The sequence below is a fragment of the Chaetura pelagica genome, unplaced genomic scaffold, assembly GCF_000747805.2.
Source record: "Chaetura pelagica isolate M959 unplaced genomic scaffold, ChaPel_1.0 scaffold343, whole genome shotgun sequence".
Taxonomy (NCBI): domain Eukaryota; kingdom Metazoa; phylum Chordata; class Aves; order Apodiformes; family Apodidae; genus Chaetura; species Chaetura pelagica.
In genome coordinates, this window is record NW_009952873.1 from 482,398 (window position 1) to 509,709 (window position 27,312).

Genomic DNA, 27,312 nt, shown 5'->3' on the forward strand with positions numbered 1-27,312 from the left:
GGTAGCATGGTACAACAATGTTTACAATTGGAAGAGAGTGAAGAAATTACAGAGGATTTTGTCTCCTTAAGTCAGAATGGGGTTGTAGGAGAGGATAACGAAGTAGATCTGGGAGGTGCTGTGGGCAGTGAAGAAGTTAATCAGGAAGGGAGAATAGGGCTTAGTCCAATTGCAGGACAAACCCAGACAAAACTCCAGCCAGGAGCAGTTATACATGCTCCCTTAAGACAGGCTATAGGAACCCAGGGTCTGGTAAGGATCAAAGTTCCCTTTACTATGGGAGATTTGGAAAACTGGAGGAAAAGTGCAGGTAATTATCGAGAGGACCCAGAGAAGGCTTACACTGTAAGGGCATGATATGAATCATCCAATTACCTACTAATGCATATTTGTAATTATCCAACCATGAAAAAGTACATTTTGTTGGTCCTGCAGCAGCATAATCCATCACCATCATTGTGGTTTACCTGTTAATCCAGGTATTTCAGTCACTGATGCCAGCAAAGTTATCAGGCATAGTCAGCAACCTGTGCTTCTCTTAAATATGGATCCTTCAGCTCATCTCACTAGAACAGATGTTTCCTTATCTTAGTTGATCGCTTGTTCTTTATAGCAGGGGTGGGTGATGGGTCTCTGAAGATACTGATGCAGCAGTTACATGCCAGGTGTGTTGTTAGGAGCTGTACGGCCTCAACGTGTGCCACGCTATCCAGGCAGAAATATAAACACAGAAGAAAAAATAAAACAGAAGAGAGAGGACGGCAGGTAGGAAGGCCTTGCGGAGAGCAGGCTCTCGTTTCTGCAGATGGGTGTAGATTAGCACAACCGGTGCTGCGGTTTGAGTCCACCGACGGCAGCAGCGGGGGAAGCAGCTGCTCCCGTCCCCGTGCCCCGTGCCCGAAGGCTGCTCCCCTGCCCGGCTGCCCTGCAGTGCCCGGCCTGGGCACACACTGCGCCCTAAGCACCGAGCCTCGGGCGGGGCCCGGCGGGCTCGCGCCGCCTCAGGCCGCCCCGGGGGGCGCCCCAGCACCGGGGCCGGGCGGCAGGACTACACCTCCCGTCATGCCGTGCGCAGCCGCCGCCATTTCGGCACCGCCGGCCGGAGCCGGTGACCGCCTGGATACCCTGTGCCTGCCGGACAGCCCAGTGGGCTCTGGGCCGGGCGGGTCAGAGCGCTGCTCTCACAGCCGGGCCGCGGCCTCCAGTGAGCGCAGCGCCAGGGGGGCTGCCCCGGGGGCTGCCCGGGAGGGCTGCGAGACAGGGCAGGGCCTGGCAGCCTGGGTGGGGAGGGGTGGCAGGGTAGGTGCCAGGGGTTGGCAGAGGTGGCAGTTCGGGAGGAGTCAGAGGGCAGGTGGCAGCGTTTGACAGGTGGGTAACGGGAGGATCCCTGGCGGGTCGAGGTGTGGCGGGATGGGGGAGGATCGCTGGTTTCACCTCGCCCCAGTGAATGCACTGTCCGGTGTTTTGCGTTGAGTTTTTCATGATGTCAATCTCCTTTATGTTTAGGAGGGAGTTAGGAGATAGCTTAGGAATAAAATATTTAATTTGACAGATTTGAGCTAGCAAAAAACACAGTTAATCTTAGACTTTTATTCTTCTTTCAAAGCCCTGAAGATAAGATTATAGTTGCCAATATTGGTGTAACCAATTAAGTGTTGTATTGTTTTTTATGAAGTATCATCGCTGAAAATATTTGTAATGTAAATTATTGTTTAAATTGCGGATCAGTAATGTACTCTGGGAATCTAACCAGCTTTTTCAAAATAATGTGATTAATCTCAAGCTTTTCTCTCAAGCTAAATTTAAAATTGTATTACAAGAGACAGTGAAATGTAACTAGGAGACTTGTCATAGCTCACATTGTTTTCCATGCAGCTGCATTGGTTTTGGAGTGTTTTCTGCAAGTTTAAACTAAAGAGTTGGTCTAGATTTGCATGTCACTACTCAGGCATGGCTGCATTAGCCATTTAATATCTTCAAAAGGAAAAAAAAAAAAAGTTTGTATGAAGTTCTTAGATACAGCTGGTTTTATGTTCTACAGTACATGGTGACAGTTTGGCTCCTTCAGCGTGGTTTGCCAGAAAAGTCCATTTACCCAGTGGCCAAAATGTAGGTATGATGAGACAAATATGTATTTAACACATAACTGAAACGTGTACCCTTGTATGAAGAAGGACTGCTTGCCCATTCACATGACTCAGTAGGGATCCATCATGGAAGAGGGAATAGTCACAAAGTAGGTGTACACAAAGCCCAACAGAAGGCTCATAAAGTGTATTTGACTTGCCCTGTCCAAAGGTAGGGTGCTGTTTTACACCAAGGAGGTGCTGGTTCATTTGGGATCTTGGTGAGAAAGGCATGGCTCTCAAGGCTAGTTACCTGGTTTATTGCATAAAGAATAGTAGTAGTAGAAAACACAATAGCAGTTTTATGTCCCTTCTGATGCTGAGGGCCCCACCTATCTCAATATGAGACCAGCCCCTTCACATTGATCAGCATGCTGCACAGATCCTGTTTGTGGTGAGCTTCACACTCATGGTCTTTAGAGATTTGATTAGATTTTTTTAAGAAGTAAACAACTATTCTTAATTTCTGCAGTCAAGTAACAGAATGTTACATGTAGGTATGCTGTTTAATCTCAAGGCAAAGAATATGGGTGATGTAATCTACCTGTACATGTACTGAGTTGGAGCCACGTACAGGCTTCCCGTTGCAGTCAGTCAGCCAGCCAAGTTCATTCAGCAGTCACCCAGGTACACTAAAACCATCTCATTCTGCACATCTCCAGAGGAACAATTTAAAGGCCATCATGTTGTGTGTGCTTGGGTTTTGTTATGGTCACTCATGCTGACATACAGGTCTCTGCAACCAGAGGCCATGGTTAAACTCCACCTGAAATCACTGTTTCCTCGTTAACAATGTCTTACACAGTGACCTGCTAGAGGTTCCCTTACTACCCTGTGTAACTTTAGTGAGCTTTTTAATGTATTTCCATACAGGAAGTCTTGTTTCTTTCCTTGTTTAAATCTGTGCCACACTTCAGATTATAGAGCCATAATATTTTCTATAGATTTTTTAATCAGTATGTGTTTAATTTGCTGTGATTTGGTGGCATTCTGGTGCCATACAAGGTTCTCTTGCAATAAAATGAGAGTTGGGGGTATGCACACACTCTAATTTGGACTGCTCCTCCCTGCCCTGAGCTATTTCTTTTGGCAGTATTATTTCTGTGACCTCACAGGTTTAGCGAAGGGAATTTTCATTCAGATCAGATGCTGAACAGCTCACTGTGCAACTGTGAAAAATTTAATTTTAGTATCAGTTTTTCTGGTTCAATACTTATTCTGTGTCCCACTTCTAACATCTGTTCTGCTATTCTGCTTCATGTGACATAGCTTAGTATTTGTAGAATAATCATAAAAAATATAATACTGTCTTATGTATTGAAGATACACGTTTGGCTTGTTATAAAGCTTAAGGTTAAAGATCGTAGGCCTTTTCTGTTCTGCACCTCTTGACACATTTGAAACAAAAGAATGTGCCATTTGACCCTGTAGACAACTCTGAACTAAAAACATCTGGTGTAAGAAGTCTGATAATGTGGAGTAGAGAAGAAGCAGTTTGAGGTTTTGCCTGTCCATGAAAAACAGAGTTCACGGCTTCTTTTATGAAGTTCAACTGAGCAAAAAATATGTCTGCCAGGTGAATGCATTGCACTCTTTACTTGCTAGTCTTGGTTATTGCTCTGTGTATCCAGACCACATGAAAGTATTGATGCTAACTACAGTAGAGAGAGTTTCTGAGCAGTAAGAGTAGCTGCTCTGAATTTACTAGTAGGGTGAGTTAATGGAAAAATGTTGATTCCACAGAAGCAAAATGTTTTGTAGGATAGTAATGTTTTCTTTCAACATTTTAAATAGGATTTAAAAATAAAAGTTTGTCCAGGGAATCTAATTCAGGTAGCTATGATCAATAGGTAATAGAACCTTCAAAGCACTCCATTGGCTATGTGAACTCAGGTTTCTAAACAAGAGGACAGTGGGGAGTTACCCTTCCCTCCCTCACTTCAACTCCCTCCATTTTAGTTTTGCTTTTTAAAGTCCTGGCATTTCCTAGGCAACAGAATATTACTTTTCTGTTATCCCTGGGTGTTGGTTAGCTTTGCTCTAAGTTTGTGTTCCTCATATATCTAGGGACTTTTTTTTTATATACATAATAAAATCTCCTTTCACAGAGTTTCAATTCTTAAGGACCAGCAATTGTCTTTTGGTATGTTTCTGAGAGGCGATTGCTGTGAAGAAGATGCTTAGAAGCTCTTCATAAAGTCTTCTCAGAGTTCGCCCAGGTGTTTCAGTAAGTCTGTGGTTGTAACTTAAAGTTGCAGAGATTGGGACATTAACGTTTTATGTATCCTATGATGCATTAAAGTGCCTTAGGAATCTTAGAAGTAGGATTGCATTATTACTGTCCCTCTATAGTACTCAATATTACATAAATTAATACTCTGTATATTTGACCTTGAAAAGCATTATTTCAAGTGTTCCACCTGGGTACTATTTCACATATATCTGGATAATACTGATCTCTGTTTTATTTTGCTGAAGTAAAGTTCTTAATCTTTTATTCCAAAAATATCTGCTCCATCTGGAGCCTCTTAGCATATTCTGACTGAAATTATCCCATTTTCTTGTACTCAGATAAAATTCTAGGGTTTCAAATCTATCTTAAAACATCACCCAGCATTCTGTGATTATAGTAGGCCTATTAATACTTATTTCTGCCTAGTTCTTCCTTTTCAGATTGATACTTAAGTCCTTTGTGTCTTTGAGATTTGGTTGCAATTTGTCACGTAGCAGTATCTGATGAGGGAAACTGTGCAAGTCAAATTTAAGCGTCTGGCAAAGAGAACAGATTTCTCTGAACAGGGAAGCAGTTTTGACCGTGAATACAGAAGGTACCCAGGGAGCAGGGTGTTTATGATGTATAGAAAATGCAGTGTATGTTGGCATTGTTGTTAGTTCAAAATCTCTAGCCCGGATAGTTGAGCTGTTTTCTTTTAGGTTGATAAATTATTCTGATGAATAAGCATGTTGGGGGAAGGAGACCTAAAACACAGCTATTAAAATAAAGAATGGCTGTACTGAGTCAAACCAATCAATGCTTCTGATTGTGATAGGATTTCAAGCAGTGGGTGTGAGAACCTTTATTCTCATCCCATGGCAGCTTAATATCTTGAAGAACCATTGTGGATGAGGCTTTTTGAATGTCTTCTCAAAATCCAACTGGGTTCGCTTTCTCCCCTGTGTGTCCACTGCTTATTTTATTTGCCTGATCTACTTTGTAGGACCACGAGCTTGTTGATCTGCAAGTTCCTGGACCCCACTAAGACAGAAAAATGTCTGCCTCAAGTGACAATATTCTGTGATCAAATCTAGTTTTAAGGAAAAGGATAAAAGGGCTGAGCTCAGAGTTACACAGCACAGCTAGTTTTAAAAGTGTACTACAAACTAGACGTTGAAGAAAATACTACATCTGAAAATATCTCCTCAATGTTTTTAACTGAGCTGAAAGAGAAGTTTCCCTTCTCTGGAGCTAGCTGTCCCAACTAAAGATTTTACTGTCTGTCAAGTGTAGGCTAAACCAGGGAAGAAGCTTGTTCTGTGAATATACTACCAGCAAACTCATGTTGTGAGCTGGGTTGGTGATTGCTGTGAGTTAGGCTAATTTTTGCCTGCAGTTGATTAGGGAACACCTGCACAGAAGGATCAGCTGATTAACCCCAAGGGCAGTAACTGAAGTGGTGGCATGGAACAGCTGGAACTGATAAGGTTTGAAGGCAGCATAGCTGGATGCAGAAGATGAGGTCTTATGACTTGATTATTCTAGTTCTAATATGTGATGCCTTTTTTTGACCATACTGTAACTTTCCTTCATTGCAGATGCATTCGATGTCTGACAAAGAACCTATCCAGATATGCTGCTGATTTAAAGTCATTACCACCCAACATAAAGGATAAACTGATTAAATTAATGAGTTTGCAAGGGCAAATAACTGATTCAAATATCAGTGAGGTAAGAACCCATTCAGAACTGTTCTGTCTATGTTAGTTAATACACAAGGAGAACCTAACTAAAACTGTCTACATGAAACAACAGATAAATTCAGGCCTGCTTACTCTGTCCTATCTGTACTTTTTTTTTTTGTTGCTTAAACTCTATAGTGCTAATAGTCCTATGCTAGTAGTAATAAGATTGTTTGTGGTGACATGTAAATTAAACACGTTCTCCCTTCAGTGATAACTGACTTGTGTAATTTTTTTTACTTTTTTTTTTTTGTTGCTTAAACTCTATAGTGCTAATAGTCCTATGCTAGTAGTAATAAGATTGTTTGTGGTGACATGTAAATTAAACACGTTCTCCCTTCAGTGATAACTGACTTGTGTAATCATCTGACATAGATTACTCATTTTCAGTATGAGAAATGAGGCTTCTATTGCAAACCAGTCTCTGTTTCTGAATGTTGTATGTTTCAAGAAACTAGTGAATAATTTAGTAATTAAAAGATCTCAGGAACTTGTTAGATTTCTGTTACGTTCTATCAACATTATGCACACGATCTCCATATAATTTATTTAAATCTTGGTTCTTTGAAATATGATGCTACTAGGGCTAGAAATTGATAGATCAAGTTTTTTTATTCTTTTTGCTTGCTGATGTCTGTCAGTGTTTCAAAATGAAACTTGCTAATGGCTTTTCTTTAGCTGTAAATTCAGGGGTCCATCTGTTTGGGTATCTGTCTACTGTTATATTGTTTAGTCTCAAAGGGAGGCATGAGAATGGAGGAAGGCTAAAGCTTGGTCTTGGTGAAACAGAAAATTAATTATTTCCTTTTCATTCCTGTTTTGACCTGTATCTTCAAAGATACAAATAGTATCAGTTTCTCAGAGACAGAATGATGAAGCCAAGACTAGAGGCAAAATCAGAAGTACCATGGAAAACTCAGAAACAAAAAAAAATTATCTTGAATATGCACCATTTTTTAATTGTAAGAGATAAGTCTTCAATGATAAATTGGAGTCTCATTCATTTACTGTATTTTGGCAAATGCAAGTTGATTATATTTGATTTTGGCTACTTTTTAAGTAAGTAGTCTACTGTAAGCATCCTAAGAGATGCATATTATTAAAATCATGTGTATGTGTAAATGCATGAAACCTATTAGGATATCTTTAGCCTGGAAAAAACTAGGGAGTTTAAATTACAATCTTTCCTCCATCTCTTCTGCAATATGTCATCTGCCTTTGTCTTCATTCAACAGTTGGTCTTCTCTTGGAAACTATTTTCCCTCTGGCACTGCAATATGCTTATCTGGTTCTTTTTCTCATATGTTTTTCTTTCTCTGATCCTGCAATTACCTACAATTCTATCTTCAACTGTCATCCCTTTCTTGGACATGTTATACCTTGGCTTTATTTGCTAAGTTTCCAGATTTATCTCATTTGCATTAAGAAAAAATAAATGCTAGCTACCCCTTGCATTCTGTATTCATACTGTTTCTTCATACCACTTAGCTCTTCAGTTTTCCTGTCCTTTCATCTTGCAGATATTCTTGTTGCTTGGCATAGCAAAAATGGCTCACGGTAAACAATAAGCCAAGTAAAAAATGGTTTAGCTCTTCTTACTGTTACTAACTCACATCATGTACAACAGAAGTATTCTGTAATGCACACTTGTAACATATCAGTTAGTCTTCCATATGGATAAGGATATTTTTCTTTGCTACTCCTTCCCTCCTGCCCCTTTTTGTCATAGTCTCCACAGTATTGTGGCTAGTTCTGTTCCAGATTTCCAGGCTATGTTATCTCATTTGCTTGTCTGCATGTCCTTTCAGTGGTATTGTTTAAGCATTTTGCTTGAGCTTAACTTTCTTGCAGTTGAAAATCTGTTAATTTGCAGTTATGTATAAACTTGTATTTCATCTCTTACCTCCCTGTTCTTGCACAGATTTGTGTAATAATGCATTTTTTCCATACACGGCTTTTTGCTTGGAGCATCCTTCTGTGGCATGCATCCTAAACTCATTATTCCAACTCACTTTTACCATAAAGATATATAAAGCCATTCAGCATTTGTCCACAGGATCTAAATCTATACTTTCATCTCCTGTACTCTGCATGCAAACAGTCATTAGTCTGTCTGAAATACCATCTTTTTCAAGACAGATTAGATTTTAGTATATGTATTCAGTGAATGTCACGGAATCATAGCATGGTTTGGATTGGAAGCGACATTAAAAGTCATCTAGTTCCAAGCCCACTGCTATGGATAAGGAAACCTCCAAGTCTGTGAATCACAATGGAAAGCAAAACTTAAGTACCTGAGCATGTGAAAAATCAGGGGCTTGGGAAGCTTAATACTCTTGCTGCTTTAAATAGGCAGTGGTAGTAATTCCTATTTAGACTTAATTGCTTCTAATGGTTCTTTTTCTCATAAGATTCTTGTGTGGCTTCAAAAACAGCAGTTTGCTAACTTTTATTGTGTCCTGGGCAATTTGGAATTGGGAAAGAAAGACATAAGTCAGGGAAAAAAGTCCTGTGTAAACATTGGTGGTTACTTTGGCTTTAAGCATGCCATCTCTGAGTTTGACTGCTCTGGTTCCTTAGGTGTGAATTCAGAGGTATGAGTGAAACGAGAACAGAATTTTATCTTCTGAAAACTGCTCAGAACTATATTGTGGGAAATAGTGGAAGTTTGGCATGAATAGAAATATTCAAGGCTTTTAGCATTTGGGTAAAAAAAGCTGTCAAAGCTGTCCAAGGTCTGGCATTCATTTTGCAAAAAGGTTGCAATTATAACCTACTAGCAGTTTTTTTTCCTTTTTTTCCAAAAAGTCTATTTGACTTTGTCAGTAAAGATTCTAGCATCATATACTTGCAAAACAAAAAACCAGTATTTCTTGTAATATCTTTATTGTACCTGTTAGAATGGTGAACCTGAGAAAGCAATAAGCCTTCTACAACCCTGTCAGCTATGCTATCTTGCCTGGTGCCTGGAAATTTTCTGTGTGCTTTTATCCTTGTGAGTTAAGGAAGGAAATGACAATTTGAAGGGATTAGTATAAGATAATGTGAAAACCTCATCTCAACACCTGCCCTCTTAGGGAAGATTTCACAAAAAATCCAACCTATGGTCTTGTGGGAGTGAGAAAGCATATTTAATGAGGATTTAGAACCTCGTCATGGTATGATAGTGAGATTGCTGGTTTACTAGAGTATATATGTAGGTAAGAAAAATACTTTGGGGCAAAATATCTTTCAAATATTACCCTTACCAGCGAATCAGTTGAATTTCAGTTTTGCTCCAAGTCAGTATTTTTTTAGTCTTCAGATTTCTGCTGTGAAAGTTTGAGGGTATCATCCTTGCTAAACATGTCTATGCTGGCAGAAGCACTAGTGTTAGCAATTGTAATATCAAAATAGTATTTATGCTATTTAAATAATAGTGTTTACATGCTCCTGCTCCAGATATCACAGTAATGGAACGTTCATGCTACAGGAGATGAACTGTTGCAGCAAATATACCATATTTTCTTTAGAGGTTTTAATTGCTAGGACTGGTAATCCTATTCTCAAGTGAATGTTTTTGAGAAGTTCTGTGTGTTGTCTGATATTATATATATGGTAGATAAAGATATGCATGTTCTATGACAAAGCAGAATTGGACTGAAATGGTAGGTTTTCGTTACAGGTGTTGCACCCTGCTGTAGAGTCTCTAGACCTCAGAGACTGTCGAATTTCAGATAATGCATTATTACAGCTTTGTAACTGCAAGCAGTTGAAAAAAATCAACTTAAATTCCTGCAAAGAAGAGAGATTGGGAATAACTTCAGAAGGTATGTCATCTATGCACAAATAACTTGGATTTTAGATCTGGTTTTGTTTGGGTTTTTTTCCTTGTTAGGTTGGAGTAAATTGTGAAAAATATCTGGGGTAAGTTGCTTAAAAAAATCCCCAGTGCCAGACAAATACAAATTCAAAGTCACTTCAGTGGTGTAAATTATAGGCCTAGAGCACTGATTATTTTATGAAGGAGAGCTATTGGGTTACTGTCATGCTAGGTTTCTGGTAAAACTCTGCTACATTTGGTCATATCGTCCACTTCATCTTAGTTATTCCTTCCTTAAACTTGCTCTAAAGCCTTACCGGTACCACTGGGGTTGTAGTTTCAGGCTTGTGATTTCCTAGATTACTTTTTGCCCCTTTTTAAATTAAATGTGTTTATTATTAAACATAAATGTGTTTATTATTAAACAAGCTTATAGCATCTTCTCTGACTTAAAAGGCTTCAGTCGCTTTAGGGCTTTAGGATTTCAGGTGTTGGTTTTTAAACTCCAATTTCAAGTTGTATCAGGAGCTATTAGCTTAAAAGAGTTAAGCCTGCTGAGTTTTAGTTCCCACAAATCTTGTTTTATGTTTTGATTATATATATGTAACATTTAGTGTCCTTTAATACAAAATCCAGTAGTACTTTCTTCTGTGTCAAATTCAACTACTATTACTGCCTCTTCTATAATTCTTTGCAAAGGGGTTCTGACCCAGCAAGTACTATTTTATTGATGTTTCTTTGAAGTTCTTGCATAGTAAAGTATCTTAATGGCATTCATCTTTTTATTTCTATCTGGTCAGAATTGATGCAATTTTCTGCAGAGCTAAAACAATCATATTTCCATCATCCTTCAAATAAATGAATGTACTTTTATTGACTACCTCCTGGCACTTCTGTGCAAGTATTTTGATTATTACTGTCAGGGCTCTGAGAGCACCAACAGACCCTAATGGCCATGATGGGTCTTACCTGCCTCACCTACCTACACCAGCAGACTGTAGATCTTCAGTCCTGGCCTAAGCTGTGTGTCATAGGTGTAGCTGGTTCCTGTCCTGCTTCTGAACTGTTGTTCTGAGTTCTTGAATTGACCTTGGACATGACCTCTTAGCTTGCTTTTTGCCTGATATTCACTGCACTATCACTGGGACCTAGAACTATCATTAGTCTGCTTTGAAGATGTGGATTTTTTTTCATATGCTTACTGAGGTGATACCTCATGTATAGAACGTCCCTCAGATATCCCTCCACAGTATGGAGGGGAATTCAGCATTTAGAGTTTATCAACTCCAGCATTGTTCACTGTAATTTTCTTTTTCTCATCCTTGAATTTGAAGAAACCAGCCACAAAACTATGTTGTTTTACAGAGTCTTGCTGGCATGGTGTGAGATGAAAGTTGAGCAATGGCCAAGAGACAGTATGATGTATTCAGCATGGTGGTTAAGTTAGAAAATGGCTAATCCTTTGAATTGCTCTGTTTCTTTAACAGGTGTCACAGCACTGGCCTTATCCTGCCCTTACCTGCGTGAAGCGTCTTTTAAAAGGTGCTGCAATATAACTGACAGTGGAGTTCTTGCTCTTGCACTCAACTGCCAGTTCCTACAAATAGTGAACTTGGGCAGCTGCTTAGGCATCATGGATGCATCTCTGCAGGCACTAGGAAAAAACTGCCAATTTCTTCACAGTGTGGATTTTTCATCTACTCTGGTAATGATAGTGGCTATTGGATAATTTACTTTTGTTCATATATTTTTAAAGGTTGTCATGATAAAATTGAAATGGAATCTTTTCAGCTCCACTCTAGACAAGATTTAGGATCACAGTTCACTTCCTCCTCAAGGAAAAAGAGGGATATCTTTTGCTTCTTGTTAACCATAAAAATAAACGTTTTCATGTTACATTATGTATTATGGACCAAAGATAAACTTTCATTAGAATGTACCTAAGATTGGAGATTTTTTTCCGTATCTTTATTTAGTGCAATCATTTTCTTTGATATGTAAAGTAATCCAAAATGCATCTTAATTTAAGTGGAATATTGGACAGATTATTTTCTACTTTTAGTTAGGACAAACTGTCATGAATAATAATGATACAGGATGTTACAACAATATAAGCCCTTAGTAGAAGTAAACACTTCATAGTGAGTTCTAGTTCAAAAGTGACTGTGCTTTCTGAATGGCTTGTCAGAGTGATGTTGTGGAGTCAACATGAAAAGAATTATTTAAAATGTCAGAAAGGTAAGAGGATTTAACAACAGTATTTAGCATGAGAAGGGGAAGTCAGCTGCAACAGCAATATTGTAACATATATCATAATTCCAGTAAAATGATGAAAATGGGGAAAGAATTTTTTGCAATAAGTGTAGCGTTCAGTTGACTGTGATGGTGAGTGATTACATTGAATGTTTGTCAAGCACATAGCATTTATAATGAAGTGTCAGATCTGGAAAACATGTAGCAGGTTCTTATTTTAGATGCTATTCTTCCAGGTTTTACAGGAGTAGGGCATCAAAAGTAATTTTAATATTTTGGTGGTGATGGTTCTTGTTATTATTTAATTCTGTTTCTTCAAACTTGCTTTGTTACCCTTTTGTTCTTTTGCCTCTTTCTTCCTTAATGTATAATAGGTAAGTTTCCCTCTATATGTGTTAAATAAGATTAAAGCTTTTTAAGTAACTAAACATTTTCACGTTTTTTTTGCCTTTCTGATGGTCATATAATGATCATACACTAGAATTCTGAGTTTTGTTTGACTAAAAGTAAATGGAAATGTATGCTGGATATAAATGAAACAAGTTTAAGATGAAGCAGAGGAACTATGGATGCCTTATGCCTGTAGAGATTGCAAGGCCTAACCATATTCTTGTGTTTGATTACCAGAATGCATGGTAAAAATACCAAGTGGAACTCAGAAAGCTGTGTGAAAAAGTATAACAGGGAGAACTATGTAAATAAATGAACAGGAAAAGAAGGGCACAGTTCACTTGAAAGAACAAGGGAGCAGATGTGAGGTAGACTGCAAAAGGGCTAAATGCCTCAAAGTGATGTAGCCATTTTAAAAATAGGCTTATCTGGTAACTGCAGAGATGAAGTGCAGTAAGTAGGAAGGTATGAAAGTGCTGCAAAATAACAAGAAATGGGGCAGGTGAGGCAAGGGAAGGATAGAACTAAGGAGGAGATGTAGCTTTGTGTCCCCTAGATGCACTCAGACAGTGTGAGTTCAAGCTTGGCCTGAAGAACTCTTTCACGCTTGCCCAGGACTGCATAAGAAATCTGTTTATGTTTACTTAGCAATATGCTTATGTTACCATTCTGAAGAGGTAGGTTCTATAAAACCTGTACCTACTGCTCTGTTTCTAGTGTGCTCTAAATCCCAGCAGTGTTAACAGGTAGAAACACAGGCACAAGAGTCCAAAGCCCAGCACCTCTTTAGTGTTCATTGACTTGGTGTATGGCAAATAATTGTGGGAAGCATCTTGCCTGAAGGGGCTGTGCAAACTGCAATAGTTTGCTGTGTAGCATGTGGGACAGTTTAGTTTTCTGCAAAATATGTTGGTAGAAGCAGGAGTGTTGCAGGTTATCTGTTTTATCTGTCCAGACGCTTCTCATGTAGAACAGAGCAAGGTTGGTAGTGTGCTTAACTGCTGGTTCTGGGCTGTGTAAGCCTTTGCTAGAGTTGCATACAGAGTTTGGTAACAGCTGGTCTGTACCAAGAAGCTGATGTATTTGTGGCTTGGTAGTAACTGCAGGTGGTTTATCCCCAAAACAAGAGTATCCCTTGATGAGAGTGGACAGATGTGGTGTTACAGGCAGTGCAGGTAGGTACTTGGTAGAGTGGGAAACAAAAGTAGGATAGCAGTGGTTACAAGTGGGCTTGTACAGGGAACTGAGGGAACTTTGTTTCAATGCAAAACTTGTTTCATACTGTCATAAACATGCACTCATAAGCATCAGGGCAGTAACATTTGGATGGTGTCTCCAGTATTCAGACACCAGCCAGGCAGCCTGGGCTAGGTTTGATTCGGTGACATGGAGGATAAGGTACAGAGGCAATCTTTATCACTTCAGTTCTTTGTTGCTTTACTTGGGTTGGTGACCGTGCACTGGCTTTGAATGTGCCATTTTATGCCCTTTGGGAACTGACAGTGATTGTTTTCTCCATTCTGTTCCACTTATGGTAGTAATTAAAATGTATTAATTTACTGCCCTTTGTCTCTTGGTGTGGGTGTCTTGAGGAGCTAAAGTGCTGTCTTCTTGATGACCTGTTAAGTTGGATACTGACAACACCTGCCATTCTTACAGGCCTTTATGTGCCTCTGTTCTGGGACATTCCTATCCATTCTCCATTTGCACTGATCTGACCCTTTCTATTGCAGTTCTGTACAATTATTTGCCTCCATTGCAATAGAGGACAAGAAGGCAATAAGACAATTTTCACTATGGGAACAATGAAATTTTTAAACAGAAATGAAGCCTGTGATCTGTGGAATCTAGCTGTCAAATTTGGTGGAATCTTACTGTGTGTATTTGATGACTACTGTTTCTGCCAGCTAGATAATATAAGCTCTAAAAAAACCTGTGTCACAATTGATATCCAATCTAGCTTTTGAAGAGGGAAGGAAGTTTAATTAATTTGATACCTGGATGTAAACGAATTAGTTGGCTCTTCTTGCCTTTCCAAGGAAAGGAATCTCTTTTGTCTCTCTGCTCTCTTGCAGGTAGTTACTGCTTCATGCCTGTCTGTAGCCAATTACCTTTTAGTGCAAGTGTATGATGACTGCTGTAAGACTGTTTAAGGGATTTTTTTCTGATATAACTGGCTTGCTTCAAGATATGTAACAGTAAGACAGCAGATGAAAGACTGTTGTGGTTTGTATGGGTTTTTTTTTCTCAACTCAAGAGACTTGCTTCAGTAACATATCTGGCAGTCCTAGAAGCAGGAGAAAAATTGGTCTAGGTAGAGTAGAAGTGCTTTAAACTCTATATATTAAAGTGCCATGCTCTGACAGTAATAGTGTACCCACTGTTAAATAAGAAAAGGAAACTGCAGAAATAACAGTTACACAGTGGGAAATATCCCCTGTGGAGAGCCGGACTGGGTCACACTGCAGTGAAATGCAACAGTAAAGAAAACCATGCTTGGATAACTTTCTCTACAGGCTTAGTTGGGAAGAAAATACTGTGATATCAAGTGTATTCAGTGACTGCAGGGAGTGAATAAATTAATATTTTATTTTTTCCCCCCCAAATAGCTGTGTTTGAAAAAAAACTAACCAAAATCCTTTGTGTTAATAATGTGTTATTTTCTCTAGGTAACAGATGATGGCGTTGTAGCACTAGTGAGTGGAACATGTTCAAAGAATTTAAAGGTAACTTGCTAACAAAAAAATGAACAAAAGCACATACCTGTATTTTTAAATTAGTAGTAGTAGTAGTAGTATTACTTCAGAGGGATGTTTTTAGTGACTGACTTTTGCCTTTGTGTACACACTTGTCTGGATTTTGGTTATGAACTAAGTATTTTCTTTCTCTTTGTAGCAGTGCCCCAATTGTCTTGAATGATACAGGTGTTTTGGGAAAAGGTTTGTTTTTTGTTTTGACTCTTCATAGAAATGCTGTGGGGTTTTTTTCCTGAGGGTATTTGCCATGTATTTACAGGACCACATATAGGGTCAATGCACAGAGGAGTAATAGGTCATATTTTCTTCTGTATAGGGATCTCTGAAAATGGCTGTGCAAAGGAAAGCTCTGCCTCCAAAACTGCAGCTGCTCTTGACAGGCTTTTGTTGCTGCTGTTTTCATAACAGGAGATCCACATGGAACGCTGCGTGAATCTGACCGACGTTGCTGTGGAAGCAGTCATTACTTGTTGTCCAAAGATACACATTTTTCTCTTCCATGGATGCCCATTGATAACAGGTAGGTCAAATCATGCAGGGAGATAGAAGAGAAATTACTTCCTGATAGTATGACCTTGCTCTCTGGAAAAGCACACTAGACTTTAATCCCAAGCAAATGATAACTTGCTAGATGAAATAATAATCATACACTGAGATTTTTCAAAGCAAGCTGAGAGTTTTGCTTTGAAATATGGCAACATTCAGAGAGATTTCTTTTTCTTTTGTGGATTTCCTCCCCCCCCAGCATGCTGATGAAGACCCAAATGATGATGACCACCTTGATGATAAGGCTCAGAAAGATATGTTAGCATCTTAAATCCCTACTCTGTTCCAAAAGTATGGAACAGCATCCATTCAAGAAACAGTGGAGTGGAATAGGGCTGGTCAGTGTGAAAGAAACATGCTATGATCTATCTTGGGTTTTTTTAAACTTGGTTGGTTGGTAATACTTTACAGTTATGTGATTGGAGAAGGAACCAAGTAGGTTTGAATTACTACAGATATATCTGAAGTGTGATACTGTAATAGCAAGATAAGCATAAATAGCAAGATGAGCATAAGTACAGATATAGAATTGAATTTTTTTGCTGTTTGCCCAATTTTTAAGTGCCACCTATTTGTATTTTTAATTGAATAACCAGAAATTCCTTGGTTCTTTTGCAGATCGTTCCCGAGACGTTTTAGAGCAGCTAGTCATATCAAACAAAATGAAGCACGTAACATGGACTGTTTATTGATCATTTATTGTGTTCTTATGAGTGTAAAGTTTACAGATGGGAGAGCTCTTTCAGAAAAGGAGCACCTTGGAGAAGTAGCTGGTGACTTTTGTACTACCAGATTGCTTGCTTCCTTCCTTGTTCCCACCAGAGGTCTCCATCGTCATTCCAGTCCTTGCCTGTGAGTCTTGGCTTCCTCATTGTCTCTACTTAGACCCCTGTCTGTCTTTGCATCACTGGTCATACTTCCTTAAGAGAAAAGTTAAGCAATAATTAATATTACACTGTCATTGCTCAGCATTCTTGAAGTATCAGATTTAACTGCTGCTTAGTGTCTTAGCTATGTGTACAAATCCAGTTTAAGTAAGTCTCTGTTCTGAGGTTGTTGTCTGATATGTAGTTTTAACTAAAAGTACCAAGACCAAGCATAGTATTAACATATAGGCAGAAGTGTGTGTAAAGTTGGGACTTAATCTGACAAAAATCAACAGATAGAACTAATGAGTGGAGGTGGTATTAACAGCAATGTAAGTGTATTTTAGGTAGTAACAAACAGTCTCCTTTCACCATGTACTTTTCCTAGCTCTGGAGGAAAAACTGTAGGTACCTTTCTTTTGATGTTTCTAATGCCTGAGATGTCTTATTTACCATAATTTGATGGATTTTTTTACATATCCAAAAGTACAGTCTGTGAACATGTAAACATAAAATTGCTTTGGAAGTTACTGTGGTGACTCAACAAATTTCAGAGTAGTAGCTATAACCAATAAAATAATCTTGTATATCGTAGAATGGTTTGGATTCTAAGAAACCATAAAGATCATCTAGTTCCAAGCACCCTGCAAGGGCAGGGACACCTCCTGCTAGACCAGGTTGCTGAAAGCCCTATCCAACCTGGCCTTGAACACTTCTGAGGAGGGCGCATCCATAATGCCTCTGTGGAAGTGTTGCAAAGTCTGATTTAGGATCCTGCTGACTATGCCAATTTGTTGTAAAGTTACTGGAGTGCACCTCCCTCAAAAGAGAGAATTGACAAGATGTTTCAACAGTATATTTTACTGATAACAAAGCTCAGTGATAAATGTGAACCTAGTATAACGAGATTGGATGGCAAGGTACATTTGAGTAATTACTGCATTGTGTTAGAATGATTCATACAGAGACCGGAGATGCAGGAGGGTAAGAAAGAACCCCCCCGGCATGGAGTCACAAGGTTCAGAATGCCCCCCCCCCCGGCTTTCTGAACTCCTGGTGGAGCTTAGGTGTGGTTAGATCCAGTCTTAGTCTCAGACTTTGTCAGTGGTTTATCTCTAATGGAATTATCTATACTAAGCTTATAATAATATTTAATAGCTCCATGGATTAGTGGTGTTTCATTAGTATCAATTCAGCATGCTATTGCCACATACCAAAGACGTGCCTTGGTAAAAGGTTTCTGTGCTTCAAGCAGCACCCTGGAGAGGTGTCCCAGCTCAAGGGGAGATCACTGCCATGCAGCCACTTTACCTAGCAAAGGAAGGTTCAAAGAAGGCTCACTTAGACTGTCATATTTATGGAATAAAGTGGTTTGCCTGTGATCAGATTACACTCGGTGGGAAAGGTATGCATGAGACTCCTTGAACTCACAATTTACTTTGTTCTTTGATAAATGAATGTTGGAAAAGCTACCTGCTATTCATGTGTTAGTTGCATGATTGGCATGCCAGGCTCATGCATAGATGTGTCACTCTGCATTCATGCACTGTGTCACTCTGCTCCATTGTGATATTCAGAGAACAGACTGAAACTACAGGGATTTGTGGCCTGGCTGCAGCTCAGTCCTTTGCCTCCTTTGAAGCCTGTGCTAAAATACTGTTAGTTTGGTTAAGGGGTTGAGTGCATCCATCACAGCAACCTGTTCCAGTGTCTCAATACCTTCACAGTACAGAATTTCTTCCTAAAATCCATTCTAAATCTACACTCTTTTTCAGCTTAAAACCGTTACCCCTTGTTCTACCACTACCATTACATACCCTTGTAAAAAGTCCCTCCCCACCTTCCTGTAGCCCTTCAAGTACTGGAAGGCTGCTATTAGGTTTCCCCAGAGCCTTCTCTTCTCCAGGCTGAACAACTCTAGCTCTCTCAGCCTGACTTCATAGAACAGGTGCTCCAGCCCCCTGATCACCTTCATGGCCCTCCTCTGGGGCTGCTCCAAGAGCTCCATCTCGTTCTTGTGTTGTGGGCTCCAGAACTGGACACAGTACTCCAGGTGTAGTCTCTGAAGAGCGGAGGGGAGGAATGACCTTTCTCAACTTGCTGGCCACACTTCTTTTGATGCAGCCCAGGACACAGGTGGCTTTCTGGGCTGCAAGCACACATTGCTGGCTCATGTTGAGCTTCTCATCAACCAACACTCCTAAGTCCTGTTCCTTAGGGCTGTTCTCAAACCATTCTCTGCCCAACCTGTATATGTTTCTAGCCTATACTTCCTGTCCAAAGCAGGGTCAGCTCAGACCAGCTTAGTCAGAGCTTTATCCAGCCAAGTGTTGAAAGACTGACCTTCAAAACATTTTGAGGCAACTTGTTCCACTGCTTGACTTGTATTAATGGTGGAAATTTTTTCTTTCTATCCTGTTTGACCTATTTTTTTTCAACTTACACCTCTCCTTGCTGGAAGAGCCTGGCTGTCATCCTGACAGCCTCCTCATAGGCATGGACATGCTGCTTAGAGATCCCTTGAAATCTTCTCCTTTCCATGCTGAACAAGCCCAGTTCCTTCAGTTTGTTAGTGTGGTGATGCTCACCAGACTCTTAAGTGCTACATGCAGAAAGATAATTATATATGAAGATAATGTAAAGCAGCTGAAGGTGGAAGACCACCAAAACCTGTAACAGCAAGGGACACTTTAAAAAAAGAAAATCTATCTGTGGGATAGACAGTGCTACTGCTAACTTCACAGGCAGGGTTGTCTCTTTTCCCTTTGTTAGTGTAACCTTAGAATTGCCATGTTGGAGGCAAATGCAGCTTATACTGTGTCCTTATATGTGTATGTAAACTTGCTATCTTCTCCTCTACCCTCTTCTAAATATGCAACTTATTGGTATATTTTCACTTTGTGCTTAAAAATCTGTACAACACTGCAATGAATTAACATTGTATTTTTAGGTTTGAAAGTTGAACATAAGTCATGTTAAAACCTTCAATGTCAGAGCCTGATCCTGCTCTTTGGGGCTCATTGCTAGTGTAACTTGACTGGTTTTTATTTTTTTTTAATTCAGGTTACATCACAGCCATTTTCAACATGTTTACAAGCTCTGAGTGAGGTGGGACAAAACCAGCATGTACGTGCTTATCACTTCCTATTCTGTATTGTCTGAATATTGTTATTGTTGTCAATTGTTGGGTGAGCACTGCAGGATATTCACATACTGTTATGAAGATTAAAGTTTCTAAGTCTTCTGTTTGGATAGTTCTGAAAACTTGTTAAATTATATTTTATGACCATTTACATCTGAATGTGCTTCTAGTCCTGCTCCAACCTGGTTTTCTGAGCGAGCACCACATTTTCACATTTATGAGCTTCTACAACATCACCTAGTATTTAGATAGTTCTAGCTAAATTGTGTTCCATTCTGCTGCTGTTAGTTCCCCATTACTGCTTATTCAATAGTTAATTGCCAAAGGTGACGGTTGCTACAAAACTGCTCTGAAAATGTTGGTTTCTTCAAGGGGCTGTATTCACAGCCTCTTACCTATGGATCCTTTTTTTTTTTTTTTTTCACCCTGCAGAGGGATCTTCTTTGACAGATGTAGCTGAGAATTACTCTGGAGCTTGTTCAGCATCTCCTCAGGAGAGAAGAAAAATAATTACATCCAATTTTTATTCCCTGTTTTTAGTTAAGTTACCTTCCATTTAGAAACATTGCAGAAGGAAAGATTGCTTCATCCCTCACAAGTTTCCCATGGTGACAGATTGTGTTTTTTACCCCTGCAAAGTTAGGGAATGCAGATCATTTGACCCTGCTCTCTGGAGGATAAAGTTATCCCAATAGCTATTACTATTTAGTCACTTTCCACTTACTTAAAACTTTTACTTTGACTAGAGTTCAAGAAGCATATTTTAGATTTGTGTGCAACTCCTAAGTAATCACTCTGGCAGCTTTAAAGATGACTATATTTTTATTATAGGGGGGAAGGAGTAGATCCAAATTAGTTACTTTGACATTCAGAAGAGATAGCCAGAAAAAAGAGCAAGGCACTTTAAATTGAGCATAGTATGAGCCAATAATCTAGTAGAGAGTTTTACAAACAATACCAATAATTTTCTCTGTAAATAAGCTGCAGAAGTCTGTGAAAGCAGTGCAGTAGGATTTCAGCTGCTGCCTTCTCCCCACCACAGTATGCTGGATGTCCAGAATATACCACAATAGTGTAAGAGAGCAAGACATGAAAACACATGAGTACATGAAAAACATCAAGCATGCCAACTCTTACATGTAGCTTGTCTTTGGATTTACTATCCAGTGCAATATACAGTTGAATACAGTTTGCATGTAGCTTTTTTTACCTCAAATGGAGTGAAAGCCTCAGTGAGTATAACTGAAATCAGTATATTGAAGGTACACTTTGTTCCATGTTTAATTCCCATTTTCATTTTATATGCTTAAAAAAAAAACAGCCAACCAAATGAGAGAAAAATTCATTAGGAAGCCAGCTTCAACAGTTTTCTGAGCTATTTGAGGGCTGGTAACTCCAGACAGTACTTGAAGTTAATCCATTGTTTTCTTGTCTAGTATGCTCAGTAAGTGAATATTCTGTAACTTTGTGCAATTGACTGCGAATGCTGTGGGTTAAAAACTGATGCCTGCCAGGGTCACCAATGAGCACTTCAGTTTGCTGTATCCTGATGCATTTCCTCAGCCAGTGATGCAGGCCATCAGCAAGTTGTTCATCATAAAACATATCTCCTAGAACAATTAGGTCCCATTTGCCAACGTCTGAATTAATGATGTTCTTAATGGTGATGGGGAAGGGATTCAGGTGGTTCAATTCACAATTCAAGATCATTGCCATTCCTGCAACTGAAGAAAAGTCAAATGAAAGTTACATTTTAAGATTCTGCTGTTCAACCCCCTTACAAATTTCCTTGACTTATCTTTCAATTTAATCTCTTAAGTATTTTTGTTTATCCTATCTAGGGACTTCCACAGTTTTCATTAGGGGTCAAAATCTGGCATAAAGTGATGGAATTTTATTCTCATTGCACCATGACACAGGGAAAATCTATTTGTGGAATGGTACCAATGAAAATGGAATCAAACCAGAATATCCAGCTGCCTGAATCTATGGATATACTTCCTCCCTAACCAATGAGTAATTAAATTATTAATAAACTGAATTAATAAGTTAATTATGGGGGAAAAAATCGGGAGGAAAAAGGCAAAAATCTAGGCCCCATTATATGAAAGTGCAGAAAAATCATAGAATCATTACAATTGGAAGGGACCTTAAAGATCATCTAGTTCCAACCCCCCTGTCATGAGCAAGGACCCCTCCCAGTAGTCCAGGTTGCACAAAACCTCATCCATCCTGGCCTTAAAAGCCTCCAGGGATGGGGCTGTGGTCCTACAGAGAGGCCTGCTGCATGCACTTGGGCTTCTCTTCCAAACCAGCCATGATGATATATAGGCAAGATTTGATAGGAACTTCGCTGTTTGTCCATTCTAAGGAACTATGGAGGTATTGTCAGTGGAAGAGAGGCTGATACAGCCCAGCTTCAAATACTGGTAAAATCCATTCATCTTTTTAGCATTCTTAGAACTCTGCTTGGAGCCTGAATTTCTTCCAAATAAAGCAAAGTCTGTAAAATGTGCTTTAAAAAGTAAGTATCTTTACACAAAGATGGAGGGGGGAAAAAAAAAAAAAAGGCCTTACTAGGGTCAATGTCATTAGCAAGGACTTGTGATGCACCACTCATCACAGCAGCTATTGCTGTTGCTCCACATCCACTTCCAAGATCCAAAACTGATCGTCCCTTAACAACATGTGGATTATCTAAAATATACCTGAAAAGAAAAACTGTTTAAGTGCAAATTTCTCAGTTTTGCATTATACTGCATGAATTCTCAGCATACATATAATGAAGCATGATGTCTTAAAAACAGTATTCCCCATGTACAGCTAGTACATAGCTCCTTATTTGTTCCTGCTGATATAAAAATATCTTTTTTCTCCCTTACTTCTCACCCAACACCCCAAACAAAAAATTCAGTGAAGTAATCAATATTTTATTTCAATTAGATCCTTCTCTGACAGGTGAGCTTATCTAATAAATGGACACAAACTGCAAGGTGACTAAAATGCTTGGCATCAGCAACAGGAAAACAAGGTCTTGTAGAAATTAAAAGCAATCTGAAGGATCATGATGATGTATTTGCATTGAGTATTGCACCCATCAAAAGACAAAGCCCCATTGCCCTAAAATACTGCTTATGCAAGTGCTTGGAAGAAGAGGAATTTCTCCTCTTTCTTTTCCTGAACCATGCAGGAACAGATGCAGATACTTCAGTCTGCTTAACGTTGTTACTGAGTAGCAACAAAAACATGACACTAGAGCAGCAGTGAGCAGAAAGATTATCTTAATCTAGTTCCTGACACTTGACAAGAGCAAAAAACCTCTAGGCTAGAAATGGACACCTGGCATAGGGCAAGCAGCAGTTACTAATGTTAAACACTCTGAATCATACTGTCATTAATGAAGGTCCAGAAATCAAACCATTGCCTAGCAATTCAATACTCTGCAAAGGGGAAAGCCCTGAGTGACAGAAGGAAGAGGCCTAGGTGACATAAATTACTACAAATTGCCATAGATTTGCTACCAATTTGCAAAACTTCTTTTAAAGTAAAAATCGGAAATGACTCTACGTTTGTGTTTTCTGGCATGGAGGGTGATGGCTGACTTCATGCAGGGTACTGGTCAGCACAGCTTTTGCAGTGGGTTCCAATGCAGACTGTAATGGAAATGTTAAGATTCATGTACATGGATGGAATAGATGGATATGCCTGGGCCAAGAAGTACCAGCAGGGATGGCAGAAGGAGACCTAACAGGAGCGTCAGATGTTAATGGCACCTAGATCCCAGCACATCTGTGTACATATTCCTATGAGCCCAGACTGGGATAACAAAAGACAACCTACTCCGAACTAAGTAGTTCAAGCCATTAAGAGACCACAGCAGGAAGGTCAAGACCAGGACAGAAGATACAAAATACCCAAGTTGAAACCCAGGTGACATAAGGAGGATCTGACATCCCATGCATCCTGTCCTACATATGAAATAGTCCTAGAAGGAATTCCACAAGGATCCTACCAGACATCTTGGTGCTTGTGAGTTATGAATCCAATGAGTGAAACTGGCTCAGTGCAAAGAAAATCACCTCCAGTAAGGTCTGGTGCTTAGCGTCGTTATGCTGTTACCATGAAGTTGTAGCATTATTTGCTACTTTGAAGCTCTCCAAAGGCTCTCTTTTCTGAGCCCACCGGAGGCTTCTGCAGAGGCTCAGCTCGGCTGTCTGGCAACACTTCCCTGTGACCTCCATTTCTCTGCGGACAGCCCATAGTTCACCGACAGGATGAGGACAGGGTTGAGATGTTTGGAAAGCACCTCATTTCCACTTTCTAGGGGCTACGCTTGGATTTGTAATGACTTCCCTGTGGTGACTTGTGTAAAGCACGATGTGGGCTCATGCAGCAAGTGCCTCATTTTGAGCTGATTGGTTCTCAAGTTACTGCTAATGATTGTGGTGACTGAGGACAGCTGGAAACGACTGTATCCCCTGTCATGAACACAGCGCATGATGCTGCTGTTGGAGACTGCTGTCTGCCCTGCTGGGTTAAGGAGGTATCTTAGGTTACACCAAGGGGAACAGCTTGAAATAGGAAACTCCTGATGTAGAAATGCTAGCTGTGAAATGAGCGTAGTTATGGAAGCAGCATCCTTTCATGCTCCCTTTTACTTTTCCAGATTATGCAGCTAATTTCTGACATTCCAAATACATCAAAACAAGTGCATAAACAATAAGTCAATAAAGCAATGAAATGCCAGATAATTGTTACTGTTACCCAAATATCTGGGCATATGAATCATACGGTAAGAAAATTTAGAGATGACCTTACCTAATTTAATTACACAATGTTCCAAAGAGCCCTAGTTCATCTTAATGGCAGGCTAATCAACTCTCAGTTTAAGTGTAAGACTCATCTTTTACCCAGCCAAAAATGCCTTCCTATTTATGCCTTCTTGCAGACAAACAGCAAGGCCCCAATTCGGATTCTTCCCTTTTGTCTATGTGGGGAATGTCTGACAGTTTGTTCTTTGCTGTAAAAATTACAAATATTTGTCTGCTGTTCAAAATGAGAGATTTAACAGAATAAAAAAGCTCTCACTAGTTCCTGGGAATCTGCAACATTAAAGAGATTTTGACAGTTAAGTGACCAAAATAAAAATGTGGCTTCCAACGTGACTAAAAGACAGCCACAATAAGGCTTGACTGTAAAGCTCCTAAATAAGGAGAGTGGTTCAGAAAGCACTGCAAGTGCATCAGCATGAATCTACTTTTCTCAACAGACCAGGCACACATCTCCACTCCTGCCTGTCTCCTGAAAAAAACAAACAACACAAACAACCCAGTGTGTTAAACAAACTAGCTCTCCTGTTTGGACAGCCACTGAGTGATAGAATTAAACACATGTCTAGGTTTTGATGGCAACTGCACAGCTCTTCTACAGACCCAAATTCAGCTCTGTTGGCAACAAAGTGCATCACCACTGAAGACAACAGATTTCAACTTAAGAGCCACAAGTTATTCTATAACTTAGTGCTGAAACTTCACTGACAACCAGCAGAGATTGTGCTTCTCCTGTAGAAGCAGAGAGAAGTATGGATAATGTGTTGTCATACAAGGCAGGTACACATCACTAGGAATCGCTACAGAGCCAGGCCAGACGTCCTAGCTCACAGCACACTGGACTTAGCAACTTTGATGATGCATGCTGCATACCTGGAGAGGGCTTGGCCTCCTGGCCAGTAAATTGCCCAGAACGGGTCCCCATAAGGCCACAGGTCAGGTTTTTCCCTCCAGAACCTGCAGCGAGGGGTGAGGAGGCGCAGTCGTATCTCTGGTGTGAGGTGCCCACTGCTGGTGACTTCTGTGTTCTCCTCTAAAAACGCTTTCACCTCGGGGTCCAGAGACTTGCCGGCACTCCAATGACAGCAGCGCTTCCAGCGCAAGGAGGGACCGCCCCTCCTGCTCCTCCAAGCTTTGGCAAAGGTGTTCTGCCTGCCCACGAGGAGGAGCCACTTCCAGCTACGGAAGGCCATGTCCCCTCAAGAACAAACCCTCCCCAGGAGAACCTGGAGTACAGCTTATCAGAGGACCACAGCTAATGAGGCAGAAAGCTTGAAGCAAACTCACAGGATATTGTTTTTCATAGTCACGGATGACAATTCCTGAAAGAAGAACAATGCTACTTAAGTGATGTTTCTTCAGTGACTTCAAGGCTATGCACCCCCAGGGCTTAAAGAAGAGGAGGTCAATGTGCTCGCTCTCTGTTTTGCCATAATTTTCTCTCTTCCTCAGTGGTTCTCATGAAAAAGCAGAATGAGGCATGAAGAAAACCAACTTCAGCCCACCTCTGCCAGTTTTTCACAACAGGAGAATTATGGCCAGCTTTATCATCTAAAGCTGTGCAGGTTGTCCTTAAAAAAAAAAAAAAAAAAAAAGAGACAATAGGAAAAATATGCCAATAAAGCCTCAAACCTTTGTATTGCAGTTTTTCTTTATTTGTCTGTATCTTCAGTAAAAACTCATATGTGTTTAGCGGCATTTTTGTTGTGTGCTGGCCCCTGCTTTAGTTTGATTGCTTACTAAACTATTAACCTGTGAACTTCCCTCTTGTAAGACTCTTCTATTTAGGCTGATGGTCCAGTTAAGTCTTTGTTTAAATCACTGGCTAAAGGGTGTTTAGTTTTATTACAAATAAATGCACATGACTGCAAGTTTTGCATTTTTCCACACTTGAGAAGGCCATACAGCAGAGTCCATCTAATTAATGCATGTAATTAAGGAATGCCTTCCTTCCCAAAGGCATGGCTATATAATCCCCATCTGCCTGAGGGAAGCATGAAGTTAACCAAAATCAATCAGGAATATAAATCTTGCCAGTTAATGCTGTGTGCTGGTTTTTCCCCATGAATTGCTGCAAACCAGCAGGGCTGCAACTCAGTACCGTGTGTTTTGCATTGCTTGTCATGATGGTTGTTCCTTTCAAATTAATTGTCCGTGGAGAAATACCTGCCAAGAGCTCTGCACTCAAGACGCCAAACTGAGCTTCAGTGCAGGAAGGCATCAGGATAGGTATCCTTGTTTGGCACTCCTGGCCTTCCCATCTTATTGGGAATAAAATCAGTGAGTGAGTAGAACTCGGGGAAAGGAGAAATAAAACAAAACCAAGCAAAACACACACGAACAAAAACAATTTTTTTAAAAAAACAACAAAAAACAAACAAACAAACAAAAAACCCCCAAAACAAACAAACCAAAAGACCTAACAACAAACGAAACAAAAAAATAATTTCTGCGCATTTTAAGCTGCCTTTTTTTCCCCCCCTGACAGCAGCAGGTGCCTTCCCGAACACAACCACACCGAGCCCTCTTTTCCCGTCGGAGGCAACCAGACCCGACCACGGCCAACTCCACCCTGCTCAGCGAGGGGGGGCAAGGACCTCACTGACACCCAACCCACACGCACCCCGGCACTGGGCACCCCTCTG

At 40.0% G+C, this 27,312-nt stretch overlaps 2 protein-coding genes across 2 annotated transcripts; one reads left to right on the forward strand and one right to left on the reverse strand.

Annotated features, from left to right (window-relative positions):
* Positions 1-5,946: 5,946 nt before the first annotated feature.
* Positions 5,947-21,599, forward strand: AMN1 (antagonist of mitotic exit network 1 homolog (S. cerevisiae)). Its single transcript, XM_009995186.1, has 7 exons — positions 5,947-6,072; positions 9,748-9,892; positions 11,373-11,590; positions 15,198-15,254; positions 15,693-15,804; positions 16,449-16,682; positions 21,353-21,599. The coding sequence occupies exons 1-6, from the start codon at positions 6,031-6,033 to the stop codon at positions 16,520-16,522; spliced, it is 648 nt and encodes a 215-aa protein (XP_009993488.1). The 5' UTR covers positions 5,947-6,030; the 3' UTR covers positions 16,523-16,682; positions 21,353-21,599.
* METTL20 (methyltransferase like 20) lies at positions 21,198-25,860 on the reverse strand. Its single transcript, XM_009995185.1, has 3 exons — positions 25,541-25,860; positions 22,416-22,546; positions 21,198-21,562 (listed from the first exon to the last, which is right to left on the reverse strand). The coding sequence occupies exons 1-3, from the start codon at positions 25,858-25,860 to the stop codon at positions 21,198-21,200; spliced, it is 816 nt and encodes a 271-aa protein (XP_009993487.1).
* Positions 25,861-27,312: the final 1,452 nt, after the last annotated feature.

Bases quoted from the DNA above. Each gene is read 5' to 3' on its own strand.
- AMN1 (XM_009995186.1), top strand. From the start codon at position 6,031: ATGAGTTTGCAAGGGCAAATAACTGATTCAAATATCAGTGAG. The intron at 9,893-11,372 runs GTATGTCATCTA...TTTCTTTAACAG, and splicing joins ATTGGGAATAACTTCAGAAG to GTGTCACAGCACTGGCCTTA. The intron at 15,255-15,692 runs GTAACTTGCTAA...TTTTCATAACAG, and splicing joins CATGTTCAAAGAATTTAAAG to GAGATCCACATGGAACGCTG.
- METTL20 (XM_009995185.1), bottom strand. From the start codon at position 25,860: ATGGCCTTCCGTAGCTGGAAGTGGCTCCTCCTCGTGGGCAGGCAGAAC. The intron at 22,547-25,540 runs GTATGCAGCATG...TTTTCTTTTCAG, and splicing joins GGAGGCCAAGCCCTCTCCAG to GTATATTTTAGATAATCCAC. The intron at 21,563-22,415 runs GTAAGGCCTTTT...ACTTTTCTTCAG, and splicing joins TGCTAATGACATTGACCCTA to TTGCAGGAATGGCAATGATC.